General features: G+C 39.3%; 1 protein-coding gene across 1 annotated transcript in view; it reads left to right on the forward strand.

Moving 5' to 3' along the window:
• The window catches only part of ttc6 (tetratricopeptide repeat domain 6), a 273,996-nt gene that overhangs the window by 111,870 nt on the left and 140,673 nt on the right, over positions 1 to 21,453 (forward strand). Inside the window, exons 9-14 of the mRNA XM_073038984.1 lie at positions 6,102 to 6,194; positions 11,754 to 11,846; positions 12,400 to 12,887; positions 12,987 to 13,524; positions 18,596 to 18,725; positions 19,040 to 19,212. Coding sequence (XP_072895085.1) covers positions 6,102 to 6,194; positions 11,754 to 11,846; positions 12,400 to 12,887; positions 12,987 to 13,524; positions 18,596 to 18,725; positions 19,040 to 19,212 — 1,515 coding nt within the window. The remainder of the gene's footprint in view (positions 1 to 6,101; positions 6,195 to 11,753; positions 11,847 to 12,399; positions 12,888 to 12,986; positions 13,525 to 18,595; positions 18,726 to 19,039; positions 19,213 to 21,453) is intronic.

Here is a 21,453-nt window from a genome sequence, read left to right on the forward strand (position 1 = left end):
ACTAACTTGGCGGGGGGGTGGGAACTGGAGTGAAGGGAGTCAGGAAAGGACGGGTGGTAAAAAAAGTAAAGATTGTCAGGAAGGGCAGACTTAATTGTAGCCAACAGGTTGAGTATCAAATCATTAGGAATGCAGAGTCAGAAAGGACAGCAAATACGCTCCTCAAGGTGTTGTATCTAAATGCATGTAGTATAAGAAATAAGATGGATGATCTTGTTGCAGTTTACAGATTGCCAGGTATGATGTTGTAGCCATCACTGAATTGTGGCGAAGGATGATTGTAGCTGGGAACTGAATGTCCAAGGTTATACATTATATTGGAGGAATAGGAAGGTAGGCAGAAGAGGTGGTAAGAATGGTAAAGAATAGCATCAAATCAGTAGAAAGATGTGACATAGGATTGGAAGATGTTGAATCCTGGTGGGTTGACTTAAGAAACTGCAAGGGTAAAAGGACGTTACAGGCAGTTTTATACAGGCCTCCCAACAGTGGCTCGGAGGTGGACCACAGGTTGCAATAGGAAATAGAAAAGGTGAGTCTAAAGGGCAGTGTTATGGTAGTCATGGGAGATTTTAACATGAAAGTCGATAGAGATAATCAGGTTGATTATGAATCTCAAGAGAGTGAGTTTGTTGAATGCCTAAGAGATAGGTTTTTAGAGCAGTTTGTAGTTGAGTATACTAGGGGATCAACTATACTGGATTGAGTGTTATGTAATGAACTGGAGGCGATTAGGGAGCTTAAAGTAAAAGAACCCTTAGGAACCAGTGATCACAATATGAATGTATTGAACTTGAAATTTGATAGGGAGAAAGTAAAGTCTGATGTAGCAGTATTTCAGTGGAGTGAGGGAAATTACAGTGGTACGAGAGAGGAGTTAGCCAAAGTAAGTTGGAAGAAGCTGCTGGCCGGGATGTCAGCAGAGCATCAATGGCGTGCATTTCTAGGAAAATTGAGGAAGGTGCAGGACATGTGTATTCCAAAAATGAAGAAATACTCATGATAAAATACTACAACCGTGGCTGAATTGGAAAGTCAAAGCTATTGTAAAAGCAAAAGAAAGGGTATACAACAAAGCAAAAATTAGCGGGAAGATAGAGGATTGGGAAGTTTTTAAAAACCTACAGAGAGCAACTAAAAAAATTATTAGATGAAAGAAGATAAAATATGAAAGCAAGCAGCAAATAATATGAAAGTGGATAGTAAAAGCTTTTTCAAGTATGTTAAAAATAAAAAAGAAATGAGAGTAGATATAGGACCGATAGAAAATGAAGCAGGAGAAATAATAATGGGGGACAAGGACATGGCTGATGAACTAAATGAGTATTTTGTATCAGTCTTCACTGTGGAAGACACTAGCAGTATGTCTGATGTTGTAATGTGTGAGGGAAGAGAGGTGGATGCAGTTACTGTTCCAAGAGAGAAGGTGCTCAAAAAGCTGAAAGACCTAAAGCTACATAAGTCATCTGGACCAGAGGAACTGCACCCTAGGGTTCTGTAAAAGGTAGTGTTATAGATTGTGGTGGCATTAGAAATGATCTTTCAAAAAAATCATTGGAGTCTGGCAAGGTGCCAGAGGACTGGAAAATTGCAGATGTTACTCCTGCAGGAGGAATGCAGCAGAGAGGAAATTATAGACCAGATAGCCTGATCTCAGTGGTTAGGAAGATGTTGGAGTCAATTGTTAAGGATGAGGCGATGGAGTACTTGGTGACACAGCACAAGATAGTACAAAGTCAGCATGGATTTTCAGGGAAAATCCTGTCTGACAAACCTTTCAGAGTATTTTGAGGAGATTACAAGCAGGATAGATAAAGGGAATGCAATGGATGTTGTATACTTGGACTTTTAGAAGGTCTTTGACAAGGTCAAGTCAAGTCAAGTCAAGTCAAGTCACTTTTATTGTCATTTTGACCATAACTGCTGGTACAGTACATAGTAAAAATGAGACAGCGTTTTTTCAGGACCATGGTATTAAGACACAGTACAAAAGCTAGACTGAACTACGTAATAAACAACACAGAAAAAAAAACTACACTAGACTACAGACCTACCCAGGACTGCATAAAATGCACAAAACAGCGCAGGCATTACAATAAATAATAAACAAGACAGTAGGGCAGTAAAGCGCAAGTCCAGGCTCTGGCTATTGAGGAGTCTGATAGCTTGGGAGAAGAAACTGTTACATAACGTACAAACAAGCTGGAAGAACTCGGCAGGTTGGGCAGTATCCGTGGAAACAATCAGTCAACGTTTCAAGCCGAGACCCTTCGTCAGTCCTGATGAAGGGTCTCGACCCAAAACCTTGACTGCTTGTATCCACGGATGCTGCCCGACCTGCTGAGTTCCTCCAGCTTGTTTGTACATGTTGCTTTGACCCCAGCATCTGCAGTGTACTTTGTGTAAACTGTTACATAGTCTGGTCGTGAGAGCCTGAATGCTTTGGTGCCTTTTCCCAGATGGCAGGAGGGAGAAGAGTTTGAATGAGTGGTGCGTGGGGTCCTTCATAATGCTGTTTGCTTTGAGGATGCAGCGTGTAGTGTAAATGTCCGTAATGGCGGGGAGAGAGACCCCAGTGATCTTCTCAGCTGACCTCACTATCTGCTGCAGGGTCTTGTGATCTGAGATGCTGCAATTTCTGAACCAGGCAGTGATGCAGCTGCTCAGGATGCTCTCAATACAACCCCTGTAGAATGTGATGAGAATGGGGGGTGGGAGATGGACTTTCCTCAGCCTTCGCAGAAAGTAGAGATGCTGCTGGGCTTTCTTTGCTATGGAGCTGGTGTTGAGGGACCAGGTGAGATTCTCCTCCAGGTGAACACCAAGAAATTTGGTGCTCTTAACGATCTCTACCGAGGAGCCATCGATGTTCAGCGGGGAGTGGTCGCTCCGTGCCCTCCTGAAGTCAACAACCATCTCTTTTGTTTTGTTCACATTCAGAGACAGGTTGTTGGCTCTGCACCGGTCTGTTAGCCACTGCACCTCCTCTCTGTAAGCTGACTTGTCGTTCTTGCTGATGAGACCCACTACGGTTGTGTCATCGGCAAACTTGATGATGTGGTTCAAGCTGTGTGTTGCAGCACAGTCGTAGGTCAGCAGAGTGAACAGCAGTGGACTGAGCACACAGCCCTGGGGGCCCCCGTGGTCAGTGTGATGGTGTTGGAATGCTGCCTCCAATCTAGACTGACTGAGGTCTCCCAGTCAGGAAGTCTAGGATCCAGTTGCAGAGGGAGGTGTTCAGGCCCAGTAGGCCCAGCTTTCCAATCAGTTTCTGAGGGATGATTGTGTTGAATGCTGAACTGAAGTCTATGAACAGCATTCAAACGTACGTGTCTTTTTTGTCCAGGTGGGTTAGGGCCAGGTGGAGGGTGGTGGCAATGGCATCATCTGTTGAATGGTTGGGATGGTACGCAAACTGCAGGGGGTTCAGTGAGGGGGGGCAGCAGGGTCTTGATATGCCTCATGATGAGCCTCTTGAAACACTTCATGATGATGGATGTGAGTGCAACAGGACGGTAGTCATTTAGGCAGGACACTAAAGACTTCTTCGGCACGGGGACGATGGTGGCGGCCTTAAAGCATGTTGGAATGGTGGCGCTGCTCAGGGAGATGTTGAAGATGTCAGTGAGAACATCTACTAGCTGGTCTGCACATCCTCTGAGCACACTACGAGGAATGTTGTCTGATCCAGCAGCCTTCCATGGGTTGACCCTGCACAGGGTTCTTCTCACATCGGCCATGGTGAGACACAGCACTTGGTCATTTGTAGGAGAGGTGGACTTCCTCACCGCCACGTCATTTTACACCTCAAAACAAGGGTAGAAGTTATTCAGCACATCTGGGAGGGAGGTATCACCCGCACAGTCAGGTGATATTGTCCTGTAATTGGTGATGTCCTGGCTGCCCTTCCACATGCACTGCATGTCGCCGCTGTCCCGGAAGTGGCTGTGGATTCGCTGGGCATGTGCACGCGTTGCACCTCTGATGGCCCGGGACAGTTTGGCCTTTGCTGTTGTTAGGGCTGCCTTGTCGCCTGCTCTGAAGGCGGAGTCACGGGTCCTCACATGAAGGTGCCGCACATGAGGCTGCTTACCAAGTTAAGAGCCAATGGTATTACAGGAAAATTATTAACATGGTTAGAACATTGGCTGATTGGTAGGAGGCAGTGAGTGGGAATAAAAGGATTCTTGTCTGGTTGGCTGCCAGTGACTAGTGGTATTCCTCCGGGGTTGGTGTTGTGACCACTTCTTTTTATGCTGTATATCAATGATTTAGATGATGGAATAGATGGCTTTGTTGTCAAATTTGCAGATGATATGAAGATTTGTGGAGGGGTAGGTAGTGGTGAGGAAACAGGTAGGATGCAGAAGGACTTGGACAGATTAGGAGAATGGGCAAGAAAATGGCTAATGAAATACAATGTTGGATAATCCATGGTCATGTCCTTTGGTAGTAGAGATAAAAGTGCGGACTATTTTCTAAATGGAGAAAATCCAGGAATCTGAGATGCAGAGGGACATAGGAGTCCTTGTGCAGAAGGTTAACTAGCAGGTTGAGCTGGTGGTGAGGAAGGCAAATGCCATGTTAACATTCATTTCAAGAGGTCTAGAATACAAGAGCAAGGATGTGATGTTAAGACTTTATAAGGCACTAATGAGGCCTCACCTTGAGTATTGTGAACAGTTTTGGGCCCCTCATCTTAGAAAAGATGTGCTGGCATTGGAGAGGTCCAGAGGTGGTTCACAAGGATGATTCTAGGAATGAAAGGATTATCATACAAAGAACATTTGATGGCTCTGGGCCTGTACTCGCTGGAATTCAGAAGGATGAAGGTTGAAAGGCCTGGACAGAGTAGATGTGGAAAGAATGGTTTCTATGGTAGGAGAGTCTAGGACAAGAGGGCATAGCCTCAGGATAGAGGGGTGGCCTTTCAAAACAGAGATGTGGAGGAATTTCTTTAGCAAAGGGTGGTGATTTGTGGAATTTGTTGCCACATGCATCTGCGGAAGCCAGGATGTTGTGTGTATTTAAAGCAGAGATTGATAGGTTCTTGATTGGACATGGCATCAAAGGTTACAGGGAGAAGGCTGGGGACTGGGGTTGAGGAGGAGATAGAAATAAAAAATCAACCATGATTGAATGGCGGAGCAGACTGGATGGGCCAGATGGCCTAATTCTGCTCCAATGTCTTATGGTTTATGACCTTACATGGCTAACAGACCATACAAAATGAATAGGCTAAGAAAAACTGAGCAAAGTGGTTAGCCAGTTTTGAGACAGACAAAGAAAAAGTGAACAACTTGCAGTTAGGAAATTCAATATTTAATCCAGAAGGCTGTAATGTGTCCAGATGGTAGATAAACTTGTATTGGGCCTGATTCTAACCGTATATCTTTCTCTGTGGGGTATGGGATGGGGTGGTAGGGGTGCACAGAGAGAAAGTACAGAGTGAGAGCAAGATAGTGAATTAAATTGGCAGCAACGAAAGCTCAGGGTCATTCCTGTGGACTAAATGTGGTGATCCATAAAGCAATTGTCCAGTCTGTGTTTGTTTACTCCCATGCAGAGAAATGCTAGTGAATTGCTGTTTTACCTAGAAGGACTATTTGAATCTTTGATGGAGGGAAGGAAAGAGGTGGAAGGATAATAAGCTCTTATATAGTTCCAAAAATGCAACAATGCTTTTTCTGCAGATCTTTAACTAGCAATCTGACTTTGCACAAATGTTGAACACTCTCAACAGCCATATCTAACCAAGATATTTTTATTTATGCACTGTTTACATCACATGAAGTCCTGTAATCTTGCCCATCTGCATGCTGTGTACATTGGGTGTTGCGGCAGGAACATCCATACCACCACCTACCATGTCATTTTGACCGTTAAACTTACTTTCATTATTCACAGCTTAAGCTTGTGAGTAATTGTTCAGACAAGAATAGGTTTTGATCCTAGATTTTGAAGTCAACAATGTTATGATAGCATCACTATCAACATTCAGACCTAATATTTTATAAAGTTGATTATGTTCTGAATTTAACATATGGACTCTAGCTGTGAGGATATAACCTTATTGAATAATCTTTATACTAAATCTATAGGATCAAGAGAATCCTTGTGACTTTCATATGAATCAGGATGATGATTATGACATTGAAGAAGAACAGGAATATTTGGAAGATAAAGCCGCTCTGGTATGTATCGCTCCTTTTACGATTCTGATATGACCAATCAGATTTTTGTTTTGTGAGCTAAAAGTTGATTCTTTTTGGATGCTTGCATCCAGAAATAACCTGCTGCCAAGTGCAAAAGTTGGAAAAATGGAATGGAGATTGACTCTGCTGGGTGACTGGGACTATTCCATGATTTCAGGCCCTGCCTTGAAGCTTGTTCATTATCGGTCCTGATCCTTCAACAGTGACTATGCCTGTGTCGGATGTAATTAATGTCACAACACAAGAAAGAGAGTTGTTAAAGGTCAGCTAGTCAGAATTCAGGTCAGATATGTTCCAGTGAAGGGGTAGAAAAGGCTCCGACGGCAAGGAAGGAAGAAATTAAACAGAGTATCTGGAAAGCCAAAAAATGCCATAACATGCCCTTGACAAGTTAGGTTAAAGAAAATCCCAGTGTGTTTTATGCATCTTTAAAAACTTATCCATAGCTAGGGAGAGGGTAGAAACAATCAAAGACAAAAGGTGGTCATTTATGCTTAAACCTTAAGACCATAAGACATATAAGAAGAATTAGGCCATTCAGCTCACTGTTCCTTCATGGCTGATCCCAAATCCCACTCAACCTCATACACCTGTCTTCTCGCCATATCCTTTGATACCCTGACCAATCGGGAAATGATCAACTTTTGCCTTAAATATACCCACGGTCTGGACCTCTACTGTAGTCAGAGCAGAGTATTCACAGATTCATCACTCACTGGCTAAAAAAATTCCTCCTTACCTCTGTTCCAAAAGGTCACTCCTGAATTTTCAGGCTGTACCTTCTGGTTCTGGATACCCCCACCATAGGAAGCGTCTTCTCCTCATCCACCCTATCTAGTCCTTTCAATGTTTGATAGGTTTCAATGAGATCCCCATACAATCTTCTAAATTCCAGTGGGTACAGGCCCAAAGCTGCCAAACGCACCTCATATGTTAATCCCTTCATTCTCGGAATCATCCTAATGAACCTCTTCTGGACTCTCGACAATGACAACAGATTCTTTCTGAGATATGGGGCCCAGAACTGTTGACAATACACCAAGTGTGGCCTGACTAGTGTCTTGCAAAGCTTCAGTATTATCTCCTTGTTTTTATATTCTATTCCCCTTGAAATAAATGCCAACATTGCATTTGCCGCCTTTACCACAGACTCAACCTGTACATTTATCTTCTGGGTGCTTGCACGAGGACTCCTAAGTCCCTTTACACCTCTGATGTTTGAACCTTCTCCCCATTTAGATAATAGTCCGCACAATTGTTCCTTTTAACAAAATGCATTATACATTTCCCAATACTGTATTCCATCTGCACTTTTTTGCCTATTCTTCCAGTTTCTAAGTCCTACCTCAACAGTGCTTCCTAGTGCTTCCTCAACACTACCAGCCCCTCCACCTATCTTTGTATCTGCAGACTCTGCCAGAAAACGATCATTTCCATTATCCAAATCATTGACATTGTCCAAAGCAATGTGAAAAGTAGCAGTCCCAATACTGACCCTGAGGAACACCACTAATCACTGGCCACCAACCAAAAAAGGCCCTCTTTAATCCCACTTCTTACCTCCTGCCTGTCAGCCATGCCTCTATCCATTGCAGTATCTTTCCTGTAATGCCATAGGATTTTAGATTGTTAAGCAGCCTCATATGTAGCACCTTATCAAATACCTTCTGAAAATGTAAGTAAATGACGTCCACTCCCTCCCTTTTGTCCACTCTGTTTGTTACTTGCTCGAAGAACTCAGATTTATCAGGCAATGATTCCGTTTACAGAAACCATACTGACTTTGACTTATTTTATCATTAGTCTCCAAGTACCCTGAAACTTCATCCTTAATAATAGACTGCAGCACTTTCCCAGCCACTGAGGTTAGGCTAACTGGCCTATAATTTCTTTTCTTTTGTCTTCCCCTTTCTTAAAGAGTGGAGTGACATTTGCAATCTTCCAGTCCTCCAGGACCATGCCAGGATCAAGTGATTCTTGACAGATAATGACTAATGCACCTGTTATCTCTTCAGTAACCTCTCCCAGGACTCTGGGATGTAGTCCATCTGGTTCAGGAGATTTACCTACCTTAAGACCTTTGAATTTGCCTAGCGCTTTTTCCTTTGTAATAGCAATGACCTCCCTCCTGCTTCCTGACACTCATGGACCTCTGACACACTGCTGGTGTCTTCCACAGAGAAGACAGATGCAAAATACCCATTAAGTTCTTTTGTCATTTGCCATTTCTTTGTCCCCCATAACTACCTCACCAGCATAATTTTTCAGTGGTCTCACCTCACTTTTACTCTTTATATAACTGAAAGTACTTTTAGTATCCTGCTTTACATTATTGGCTAGTTTACCCTCATATTTCATCTTTTCCCTTCTTATAGCCTTTTTAGTTGCCTCTTGTTGGATTTTAAAAGCTTCCCAATCATCCAATTTCCCACTCATTTTTGCTACCTTATATGCCCTTTCCTTGTCTTTCATGCATTCCTAAACTTCCCTTGTCAATCACGGTTGCCTCTTCTTACCATTTGAGAACTTCTTCTATGGGACATATCTATCCTGTGCCTTGTGATCTATTCCCAGAACCTTCAGCCATCTCCGCTCTGCCGTCATCCCTGCTGGTATCCTCCTCCAATCCACCTGAGCAATGTCCTCTCTCATGCTCTGTAATTCCCTTTGTTCCAGTGTGATACTGATGCATGTGACTTGTGCTTCTCCCTCTCAAATTACAGGATGAATTCAACCATATTATGATCACTGCCTCCTAAGAATTCCTTTACATTAAGCTCCCTAATAAGATCTGGGTTATTACACAATACCCAATCTAAGATGGCTTTTTCCCAAGTAGGCACGAGTTCGTCCACCTTATTCCGAATGCTACCTCATTTAAATATAGCATCTTCAATACTGCATTCTTCGCCCTTTTGAATTTTGCCTCTGTGGTACAATTTAACTCTTTGCTCTGTCTGCATTTATACCCAATCATTGGCTTGTCCTTCCTTATGTTCATGTTACATCCATCATGTACTTGTAAACCTGCTGAGTCATCCTCAGCTCTATCATACCGGTTCCCATCCCCCTGCATTATTAGTTTAAACCACTCCCAACGGCTCTAGTAAACATGCCCACAAGAATATTTGTCCCCCACAGATTCAAGTGTAACCCATCCCTTTTGTACTGGTCCCACCTGCCCCAGAAGAGGTCCCAATTATCCAGAAATCTGAATCCCTGCCCCCTGCTCCACACAGCCACATCTTCAGCCACGCATGTATCTGCCACCTCATTCTACTCCTATCCTCACTGTTGTGTGACACAGACAGCAATCCCGAGATTATTATCATTGATGTCCTGCTTCTCAGCTTCCTTCATTACTCCCTGTATTCTTTTTTCAGAACTTCCTCCCTTTTTCTACCTATGTTGTTGGTACCAATATTTACCACGACTTCTGGCTGCTCACCCTCCCTTTTCAGGATATTGTGGACGTGTTCAAAAACATCACGGACCCTGACACCTGGGAGGCAAACTACTAACCGTGTTTCCTTTTAGTGTCCACGGAATCGCGTATCTGACCCCCTGACTATAGAGTCGCCTATCACTGCTGCCATCCTCTTCAGTTCCCTGCCCTTCTGAGCCTCAGGGCCAGATTCAGTGCTAGGGGCATAGCTGCTGTGGCTTCCCCCAGGAAGGTGGCCCCCAACAGTACTCAAAATGGAGTACTTATTGTTGAGAGGGATAGCCACAGGGGTGTTCTCCACTTTCTGACAATCTTCTTTCCCTCTCCTGACAGTCACCCATTTATCTGTCTCCTGTAGCCTTTGGGTGACTACCTCCCTGCTGCTCTGGTCTATCACTACTTCATTTTCCGTAACAAGCCGAAGGTCATCGAGCTGCAGCTCTAGTTCCTGAACACAATTTCTAAGGAGCTGCATCTCGATGCACCTGGTGCAGGTGTGGCCATCAGGGAGGATGGAAGTCTCCTGGAAATCCCACATCTGTGTGGATATTCAATAATCACATTGTACCAGAAACATACAGTAGTTTTAAAACAAAAGTACTGTACTTCCTAAATCATAATTCTGAGCCTGTGTTGATAAGTACTCTTGCCCCATGTCTTTCTGCTTAGAAAATTTTCATTAGAATTATAAAACATAAATGCCTCCAATTTTAGCTGTATCGATCCCTCCTTCCAGAAGTTCTCTAAACTTTTATATTCTATTTCTAAGCTACATGCAACAATACTACAATGTCAAATTTTACTGAATACTAACAGTTCTATTTTGCTACTTCATCTCCCTCATTGGGTTCAATTTATCACACTCCTCCATCATAATATATGCGAGAGCAGAAATTTTCTCCAAATATACATCAGAAAGATTAAAGTGACAGCATCATCCTTTGACTACTGTTTTCATCTGTAGTGTCAATTTGAACTTGAACTGGACCATTCACCACCTTGTTAACTTGTTTGAACCACCAAGTGCTACAAGTTTTTGAGACCTAATTGTTTCATCCAATTCTTCATTCTAGATTAACATTTAATCTTATGTGAACCGTTGTCTTTGCTACCAATACCTTACATTGTCTTACCATAAACTCTGAAATCATCTCCCCATATTTAAAGTGTTGTTAAAATCAACTGGTAGATCCTTTTAAGATTCAGGCAAAAAGAAATACCTTCCTTTATTAAACATCTGAGTATGTTTTGTCACATTTTAGGTCCTTATATAAATGCAAGTTGTTACTGTGAATAATGAATAACTGGGTAAGTGAGCAGACCATTGGCAATTGGAGTTTAATTCAGATACGTGTGAGGTGTTGCATTTCTGAAGGCAAATCAGTGTAGGACATTCACAGAGAATGGTAGGGCACTGGAGACAGTTGTAGAACATAGGAACCTAGGAGTTACAAGTAGTGGTTCCATGTAAGTGGCATCACAGAGATAGACAGGATGGTGAAGAAGACTTTTGGCACACTGACCTTCATCAGTCAGAGAATTGAGTAAAGCAGTTGGGATGTTATGTTGCAGTTGTAGAAGCTGTTGATTGGGCCTCATTTGGAATATTTTGTTCAGTTTTGGTCACCTTGTTATTAAGAAAGATACCATTAAGCTGGAAAGAATGCAAAGAAGGTTTATGAGGATATTGCTGGGAACAAAGGAGCTGAGTTATGGATTAATGATAGGATTAATAGATAGATAGGATTAATGTGCAGTGTTTTTTTCTGGGGTTTGGGAATCAAGAACTAGAAGGCACAGGTTAGAGACAGAAGGGAGAGATTTGATAGGAACCTGACAGGCAGTGTTTTCACCCAGAGGGTGCTAAGTATATGGACTCAGCTGCCAGAGGAAGTGATTGAGGTAGGTACATTAACAACATTTTAAAGGTATTTGGACATGTACCTGGAGAGGAAAAATTTAGAAGGATAAAGGCCAAACATGGCAAATGGGATTAGCTTAGATGGGAATTTTGATCGGCATGGATGAGGTGGGCCACTGGGCCTGTGTCCATGCTGTATTACTCTATGACTCTATTTCTGTTTTTATTTCAGCTGAGAACAGTCCTGAAAAAGCATAAATCATTATCAGATCTACGACCATTTTCATTTTATTCTTCTGACACATTTAGAAATGGTGACTTTAAGGTACTTTTGATGAATTTGAAGAATAAAATTTGTGTCTTTTTTTTGCTTTTCTTAACCATGTTGCTGAACTCGTAGCCTTCTGGATAACAAGCAATTTTAATTTTTTCTGTCAAATATGAGAAAAATGTGCCAACTATATATACATATATGTATAGAATTGGTTGAATGTCCAGGTTGGTGTGGTCTTTAATTGATTGTATTGTGATTATTATTCTATTGTGGATTTATTGAGTATGCCCACAAGGAAGTGTATCTTTTTCTTGTATATCGCGACATATATGTACTTTGATAATAAATTTATTTTAAACTTGTTACGAATGTTATTTATAAATATTGATTTATAATGCTTTATATGGTCCCACTGTCTTTATAAAATCTACTTATAATGCATTATTTTAATCGATTGGCAAATTTGAAACCGTGTCTTTTTCATAATTTATTTACAATCTTCCTTATAAAATGCAGTAACATCTTTGTATTAACTTGGTTTTATATTTGGTACAGACAATGCAGTAAAGTAAAATAAATTTAGTTTATTTTTGTTTGCATTCAGGCAACAATTCCTGCTCATCAACTTGAAACAAGGGACAATGAATTTCTACTTACAGATTTGAACGAGACTAATGACAAACCTTTGATGCACATTTATAAGTCTTCACCAAATCTCTGTGTTTATGATGCTGGGAAGACATTGAAAATATCTAGTCCTTTTCATCAAACCATTAAGGAGATTGAATACCAGAGAGTACACCTACTAGAGTCTTCATTGACTAGAATTCAAGAACGTACACTTTCAAAAACAAATTCAGAAGATTTGATTACAAAGGATATTCAATTGCAGGTTTCCAAATCAAAAAGCAATATATCCTTTGAGAATAAGCAAGTTCCAATCGTGAATCTTAAAAATGTTGTTGAAACAAATATTGAAAAAAAAACAACTCATCAAAAAAAAATTGAAGCATATATGAGAAAACCTGTACTACCTCGGAAGTTAGCTTTTGTTTCCAATGCACTTTCAAAGCCTCCAAACATTCTCACAAGGTTACTACAATTTATTTTAAAACAGTAAAGTTATGACATTGTATCTAAAACTAAATAATTGTATATAATGAATGCCATGTTTTAAACCCTCTTAAACAGGTCTGCATCTTTGCCATCGCGGATTTGTTTGAATGTGATCAATGGGAAAACATCTCAGCCTATTAAACTCAAGCGGAAGTACAGTCTTCCTTCCTTAATTAACTTTGAAGCATTTGTGAAAACACAAGGAGGAATTGCTGACAGAACTCCTGTTAGAGAGTGGGTCAGAGATATATGGAACAAGTGGTTTGATGAGGTTTTGCCACCTTTGAAACCACCCAGAAAAACAGTTACTGATCAAAATGATAGACCCCTGCTTTACAAAGGAAATGATTCTCAGCCTGTAATAGCCAACTTGGGAGAGATACACTTGCAGAACTTGCTGTTACCAACTGAATCAGAAAAAACAGCGGTGTATCCTTTGTATTCTGAGGTCTCTACATTTGAAAACACTCAGGCTGCCTTGCTTTCTGAAGTTAACAAGCTTATAAACCTCATAAATGTAAAAGGTGGATCAACTGCTTTTAATTACTGTCGGCGAGGAGCTTTGTATAGAAAATTAGGACAGCTGCAGTTAGCCATGGACGATTTAAATAAAGTAGGTATACAGTAAGCTTTTGATACCTGATTTTTAATAATATTGCTGGATGTTGCTCTGTATTGCCTTCCATTCAGTAAAATATAATGTAGCATTTAGTCTTTTAATGTTTGCTATTTGTATTAATCTTAAGTGTATACCGTAAGTACGTAAATGTCCTTTAATAGCATGAGCTAAAATATCTGAAGATATTCCAAAATAATCTCTGATACATAGGCAAATATATGAACAAAATTTTCATGCAGCATGGTCACTCAAAACAAATGATTAGTCAAATCTTGGTTTCTTAGACTAATATCTTGAGGAATGAACAAGGGACAGTTAGTCCGTTATCATATGATAAAACTGGATTATTACTGATCTTATTGTATAAAGTCTAGTATAGTTTCAAATTTAGATTGCCATTGAAAAATGATTTTGAAGTAAAAGCACTTCAGATGCATGAAGACAGAATGGAGAGTGGAGTAGCTCGTAGAGTTTGTGCTTTATAGTACTTGAAACCTGATTTCAGTCTTGATCTGGGGCACTGTTTGTGTGAAGTTTGCACATTCTCCCTGAGAACATGGGTTTCCTCCATGTGCTCTGATTTCCTTCTACCATCACAAAGATGTGGGTTATTGGATAAATAGGTCACTGTAAATTGCACGTAGTGTGCAGCTGAATGTTAGAATCTGAGGAAGGCTGATGAGAAAATAGAATTAATGTAGAATTAGTGTACATGGATGATTGATGGTCAGTACAGATTTAGTAGGCTGCAGGGTTTGTTTTTATTGCTGCATTTCTCTATGGCTCTCTATAACTCTAAAATAGGTTAGATCAGCAGTGACAAACATCAAAGAAATATTTCATAAAGGCCACAAAAAGTATATTCTCGTGAAATGGAAAAGCTGTATGGAAGGATGCATTTGGCATGCTAACTGAAGAGGTTATGGATAGCAGTAAATTAAGAGGAAAGGTGTACAATTTTGCAAGGATTTGTGGTAGATTCAAAGGATTGGCAATTACTAGAAACCAGAAAATGGTGACAAGCATTATAAAAAGAGAGAAGATAGGATATGAGAATAAAGTAGTAAATTATATACAAATAATAAGTAAGAAGTGAGATATATATGAAGAGCATCCCAATAATTATAAAATAATCAAGGGATCGTAGGAAAGGAATTGAAGCAATCTCCATAATTAGAGAAAAAGTGCAAGGCAAATTAATGGGACTAAAGGAACTAAAGGCAGACAAGTCTTGACGCAATAGCCTGTATCTTAAGGTCTTAAACAAAATGGCTGTAGAGAAAGTGAATGTGAATGCTTTTATTGTGATTACTAAAGTTTCCCAAATCCCAAAGATGTCCCAAAGAACAAAGTATGGTGTGTTGCAAATAATAGCTTGAGAATTGCTAATAGAAAGAAAATGTGAGTAGTATCACAAATGGTTGTTTTACATCAAAAATGGCCAGTTCTGACACGTACAGAGACACTGTATGTTAGAGAGATGCATTTTATTTATTTTACTTTTAAAATTTTATCTAGAGATGCAACACTTTTGGCCCTTCAAGCCATACTGCCCCACAACTACCAGCAACCTCTAGCAACCCCAACCTAATCACAGGACTATTTACAACGACCAGTTAATCTACATGGTGCATCTTTGGAGTGTGGGATGAAACCAGAGCACCCGGAAAAAACAAAAACATTCCACAGGGAGGACATAAAGAGACTTCACAGATGACACTGGAATTGAACTCCAAACTTCAATACCCTGAGCTGTAATAGTGTTGTGCTAACCATTACGCCACCATGGTGCCCAGTCTAGATGGCTGTAATGTCCCATGTGATAGATGAGGTGCTCATCCTCAAACCTGCCCTAAGCCTTCTCAGAACACTTAAGCAGGTCATAGACACACAGGCCAGGGTTAGAACAGGCTGAAGAATTAAAGTGGCAAGCAACAGGAAACTCAAGATTGCTCCTGTGTACTTAGTGCAATTGTGTTTCGCAAAGCGATCATCCAGTCTGTGTTTGGCTTCTCAGTAGAGAGGAGACCACGCTGTAAAATACTGTACAGTAGATTGACAGAAATGCAAGTGAATTGCTACTTCACCTGGAAATACTGTTTGATTCTCTGATAATGAAAAAATAGATGGAGGGGCAGGTAGTGTTGCGGAAGCAGAGAGAGAGAGCAGGACTTAGACAAATTAGGAGAATGGGCAAAGAAGTGGAAGATGGAATACAAAGTTGGGAAGTGTATGATAATGCACTTTGGCAGAAGAAGTAAAAGTGTAGACTATTTCTGAATGGGGAGAAAATTTAAAAATCCAAGGTGCAAAGGGACTTGGGAGTCCTTGTGCAGGATTCCCTAATGGTTAATTTGTAGGTTGACTCAGTGGTGAGGAAGGCAACTGTGATGTTAGCATTCATTTTGAGGGGACTAGAATATAAAAGCAAGGATATAATGTTAAGACTTTGTTATGGTATTGGTGAGGACTCACTTTGAGTATCATGAGCAGTTTTGAGCCCCTATCTAAGAAATGATGTGCTTACATTGGAGAAGGTTGAAAGAAGGTTTATGAAAATGATTCTGGGATTGAAAGGCTTATCATATGAGGAGCAGTTGATGGCTCTGCACTCATACTCATTGAAATTCAGAAGTATGAGGGGGATATCATTGAAAACTACTGAATGTTGAAAGGCCTGATAGAGTAGATGTGGAAAGGTGGAGGCATCCAGGACTAGAGGACATAGCCTCAGAATAGAGGGATGTCCATTTAGAATGGAGATGAGGAATTTCTTTAGCCAGAGAGTGGCAAATCTGTGGAATAGCCAGATCATTGGCTATATTTAAGGAAGAGGTTGATAGGTTCTTGACCAGTCATGACGTGAAGGATTACATGAAGAAGGAAGAAGACTGGGCTTTAGAGAGAAATGGATCAGCTATGATGGATTGGTGGCGCAGACTCGATGGGCCAAATAGCCTAATTCTGCTCCTGTGTCTTATGGAAAAGGATAGAAATGAAAGGATGGATGTTGAGTTTCTGCATTCATATGGGAAAGTGCCGTGGAATGTAGAGTGTTTGATAGGAATTGAGATGCTGGTTGGAGAGCCATAAAGGGAACCCTCCTTTGAAATGCTAAAATGGAAGGTGGGGAGTGGAGATGAATCTGATCATAGAAACTTCCTGGTAATGACATTAATTGTGAAAGATAATTTGTTGAATGGTTAGGTGGAAGGTAAAGACATCAGTAAAATGTATTCTTGGGGTTTCTGATCAGAGTGGTAATCAAGGTTTTTTTTTACTAAGCTTGTGGGAGTTGAAGGATGAATAATTAAAACTACAGGCACTTAATACATTTACTTTAAAATGTTTAAGCATTTTTTGTTTTGAAATACTGAAATCAATTCATCTCATTGTTTACCCTTACTGTTTGCCAATCATTTAAAATCTTTTTTATTATTATTGCTCTTTGTTGGGGTAGGCACTTTTGAACATCCATGATAAGTTAACCTCCACAACTGAAGAAAAAGATCCCATCTCCTTCAGTCAATTCATGTGACCTAAATATCTCAACCCTAAGCCCATTGTGCCAGTCTGTCCTCTGGCCTCTATAAATCCTTTTCCAGTCTGTCATCCATTCACTGGAAATGAATTCAGCTGACCCATGTTTTTTACTAGTTCAATATCATGTCCTTGGTTTGGTAGACTAAACAAATAGCCCACAATCCTGTATACTTTGGCCCTCTCAATTTCATGCACATACACTAAAGTTTCTATATTTTGTTTCCTCTATAACTCTTTGCTTCATCATATATAAAATTCTGCAAATATTTATCAGATGTGTGTGTGCACGCGCTAGCGAGATAGAGAGAGAGTGAGAAAATTTTAAAAATGTTTCAGTGACCCTTTCTTGCGTCATCAAAGGGCCACTGACCTGAACTACTAGCTCTGTTTCTCTCTTTTCAGGCATGCTGAATGGTCTGCTGAGTATTTCTATTATTTTTTGTCTTTATATAAGATTCCTAGCATCTGTATTTTTTTCATTTTCACCTCAGTTCCTTTTCTTCAGACTTTCTTCTGAAATTTGTGTTCTATTGTATCAGCCATGTATTTATCCATTCCAGAAGATAGTCTTTATTCTCTTGAAATACTGTATATTGATATTTGCCTCGTGTCAATAAGTGTAGATAAAGGTGCATCTGAACAGGGCAACAATATGCATGTGTTTCTAATCAAAGTTGTGCTATAATAGCTGAAGGGAAAGCTGGTGTTTCTCCTCCATTTCTTCAATGTTTATAATGCCAAAACAATTTCTAATTGTCTTTTCTTTTGTGCAGATTATAATTAAATTCAGCATATAATTAAATTGAATAACTTTTATTTTCTGTTTGATAAGTATACAAATCTGTACAGTTGCAGAATATCACATTGTTTTATATAGAATATAATAGCCATCTGTTCTATTATATAGAATAGACATTTTCAGGCACCGCCTCTTTTAAGTTGTCCTGGATGACAGGAAGAGTTGTTCCTGTGATGGAACTGGCTAAATCTGCAACACTCTGCAGCCTTTTCTGATCCTATATGTTAGAGGCTCTATATCAGGCAGTGATGCAACCAGTCAGAATGCTCTCCACTGTACATCAATAGAAACTTGAAAGAGTCTTTCATGGAATATTGTTGGTGACATGTTACTTGGTGACATAGTTTCAATTTATTTCAAAGAACCATGAATTTATAACTTATTGCAGCAATCAAATGATTTTGTAATATTGGAGATTCTGAACAAAGTCTATTGGTTTTTCTTAAACTTGAACTTTTCATTTTCTGTGTACATTATTATTAAAACACAAGGTTAGACTACCATTAGCAGTATGATGAATATGTACTTGAATGTGTTTATTGTAAGAATATATTATATTAACAGAAATATATAAAGTCACTGTTTATATGAATTTATTCTAGTGGTTTGAATACCTCATTAATTCCAAACACAGTATCAGTTTACTACTAATGCTTATCCCTATTAATTGTCAAAATTCCGAACAAAAATTCAATAATAATGCAATTGCTTTTATTTATTTAGGCCATTCAGTTAGAACCAATGCTACTTGATGCTTATTGGCACAGACATTTCATTTATCTTCTACAAATGAAAACATCTGATGCATTAGATGATCTAAATTTTGTACTTAAACACAATAAAAGTCATGCAGGTATGATAAGACACAAATTTTTTAGATTGTTAAATATAATATATTTATGACTGAAAAATGTACATTTAATGTTATAAATTCTGAATAATTAAATAAATGCACTGCCTCTTGGTTTGTTTCAAATGCCATTAATATACATTGTAGAATTAATATATGGAACATAATATGTAAGAGTAGACTAATAGTTTTAAGCAATCTTTTAGTTTGCATTTCCTGTCCTGTCCTTCAGATGTAGCAATGAGGATTTTTCAAAACAATTTTTGTTTACAAGTCCTGTTTAAATAATTATTTGCTATCTGTTTTTGTGTCCTTAGATGCTTACACGTCAAAGGGAGATATATATAGAAAAAAAGGGGACATTACAATGGCAATCATAAATTATTCTCAAGGACTCAAGTGCAGACCTGATGATGATGTTTATTTTCGAAGAGCTGAGATGTATGAAGCCAGTAATGAGCTACTTCTGGCTATGGAAGATTATCGCTTGGTAAGTTTTCCTATATATTTTCTCAAATAAGTACAGCAGTCACATAGGATTGCAAAATTTTACATGAATGTAAATTTTTAGTGGTTTCTTCCTTTTTTCAAATGCCATAAAACAGCTTTCTGCTGTTCATTATCATTATCAGTTGTCTGAAAATTGTCACTAATATATAAAGTCAATTAAAATATTATATAGAATTCATTATATATTAATAATAAACTCTAAATTATATTCTGGTTGACTTCATGTTTATATATTAATGTTTAATATAATATACAATATATAAATATAATAATAAGCTGTCTAAGAAAGGGAAAACAGTGAGTTAAGGCATGTTACTGAGTGAAAAGTGGAGCATAGTATTTGCAAAGATTAATGCAAGCATAATTTTTATTCATTATTAATTTAATTTTAATTTCAGGATTGAAAAGTCTGATTCAGAACTAACAGATAATATTACACTGGACTGTATAGATAATACAAAGATGTATATTGATAAACTTGAAAATGGGTATGTTATTGAAAATGCACTTAGAAATAGAGAAATGTTAAGTAGTATATTTTTGTTAGAAAAGCCCAACTAAATCTTACATGGGATTTAATAATATCAATGAGATAGAGAAGCAGAGAGCTCTTGCAGTAAAATCTATGAATCATAAAAGTAGCCCGTCACATTTTTATTCATTCAAGGTTGTTTAATGTCATTTCCAGTACACAAGTCTAAAGGAGAATGAAATAATTGTTACTCTGGATCTGATGCAGCACAAAAAATATACAAAAAGATAAAGAACATAATAATAAAACACAATAAACATAACTACATGCAACAGCTTTTTACACACACACACACACGCACGCATGCACACACGCGCGCGTGTATTCACCCCTCTTGGAAGTTTTCATATTTTATTGTTTTACAACATTGAATCAAAGTGGATTTAATTTGGCTTTTTTGACACTGATCAATAGAAAAGGACTCTTTTGTGTCAAAGTGAGAACAGATCTCTATAAAGTGATCTAAATTAAAACAAAGTAATTGATTGATTACTATATCATCACTGTTGTGTCCAATTGGTTTTAGAAGACACATAATCAGCTAAGGTGTCGGAGTTGTATATAAACCTGTGTGCAGTCAAGGTGTTTCAATTGATTGTAGTGAAGATACACCTGTATCTGTGTAATGCCCTGATTCATGTTTTTACTGTTATGCTGTATGTATTTCGTTCTGGCAGTTCTGTAAGAGCAGTTTGTTTGGGTTACTGTTGACGATAAGGGATGATGTGGAATGTGTGCCATCCAATTAGCAAGTGGTTTTCTTGATGAAGAACAATAAGGTTGGGCTTGTTTTTTTTTGTGTTTGGCGGGAGATGAAGAGAGAAGGTGCTGGGGAGAACAGTCGTAGTGTACGATCCAGTGGGAAACCTGTTTGAGATGGTTTGTGTGCGTCATTCGGAAGCTAGTGTGAGTGTTCATGCTGACAGGGGCCCAGCTCGTGAGTGACAGAGAAGTTCAAGATGAGCTTCAACTTGTGCATATTTGATGTTTAATTAGAATGGGCCCTTTTCTTTTTGTTATTCTTTACTAACCTTTTAGCTAAGTTAAGATTTATAAATATAATTACTTTAATCGTATGCAGTGTCTGTTATTAGTCTGTTATTTCATGGCACCAGTTTGTAACAGGGTAGCAAATGACACAGCATCCACACAAGCTGGGGGTTTAGGGTGGGAGAGCACTTCAGTCTTACTAGTTTGGCAGATCGGAGGTTGTCTTCCTTAGACTTACGCAGCCAAGGAAACCAGAGTGTTTCATTTCAGGATCAATTTTGTTGGATGCTGTGAGATTGTCCTGAGCATTGATCCAGTGGGTTGTATATTTAAGTCTGTGTTAAACTATTGTTCGGTAAAGTGATTACAATATGTGGTTATGGATGCTGCAGGGTTTGAGCGGTGGTTTGAATCCATGGAGTTACTGATAATGAATATGTGTGTGTATTGAGTGGGGTAGATATTCGTATTCCTGACGAATTGTTAATTCGAACTCTAAATATTGTTAACCCCGTAGGAGCAGTCACGATTGTGGAGCGGAGGTTTGATAAAATGGTGGGCAAAGACTTTGCTTTAGTTCAGACTAGTGCAATGTAATGGTGGTGTAACTGCCTGGTATTATTGGGGCTCTGGGAGAGGGGGGTGGGGGCTGTGGGCTGTCCATATTTTCTGGGGCCCTGGGTGAGGGGGTGGAGACCG

Source organism: Hemitrygon akajei, chromosome 3 (assembly GCF_048418815.1).
Source record: "Hemitrygon akajei chromosome 3, sHemAka1.3, whole genome shotgun sequence".
Lineage (NCBI taxonomy): Eukaryota > Metazoa > Chordata > Chondrichthyes > Myliobatiformes > Dasyatidae > Hemitrygon > Hemitrygon akajei.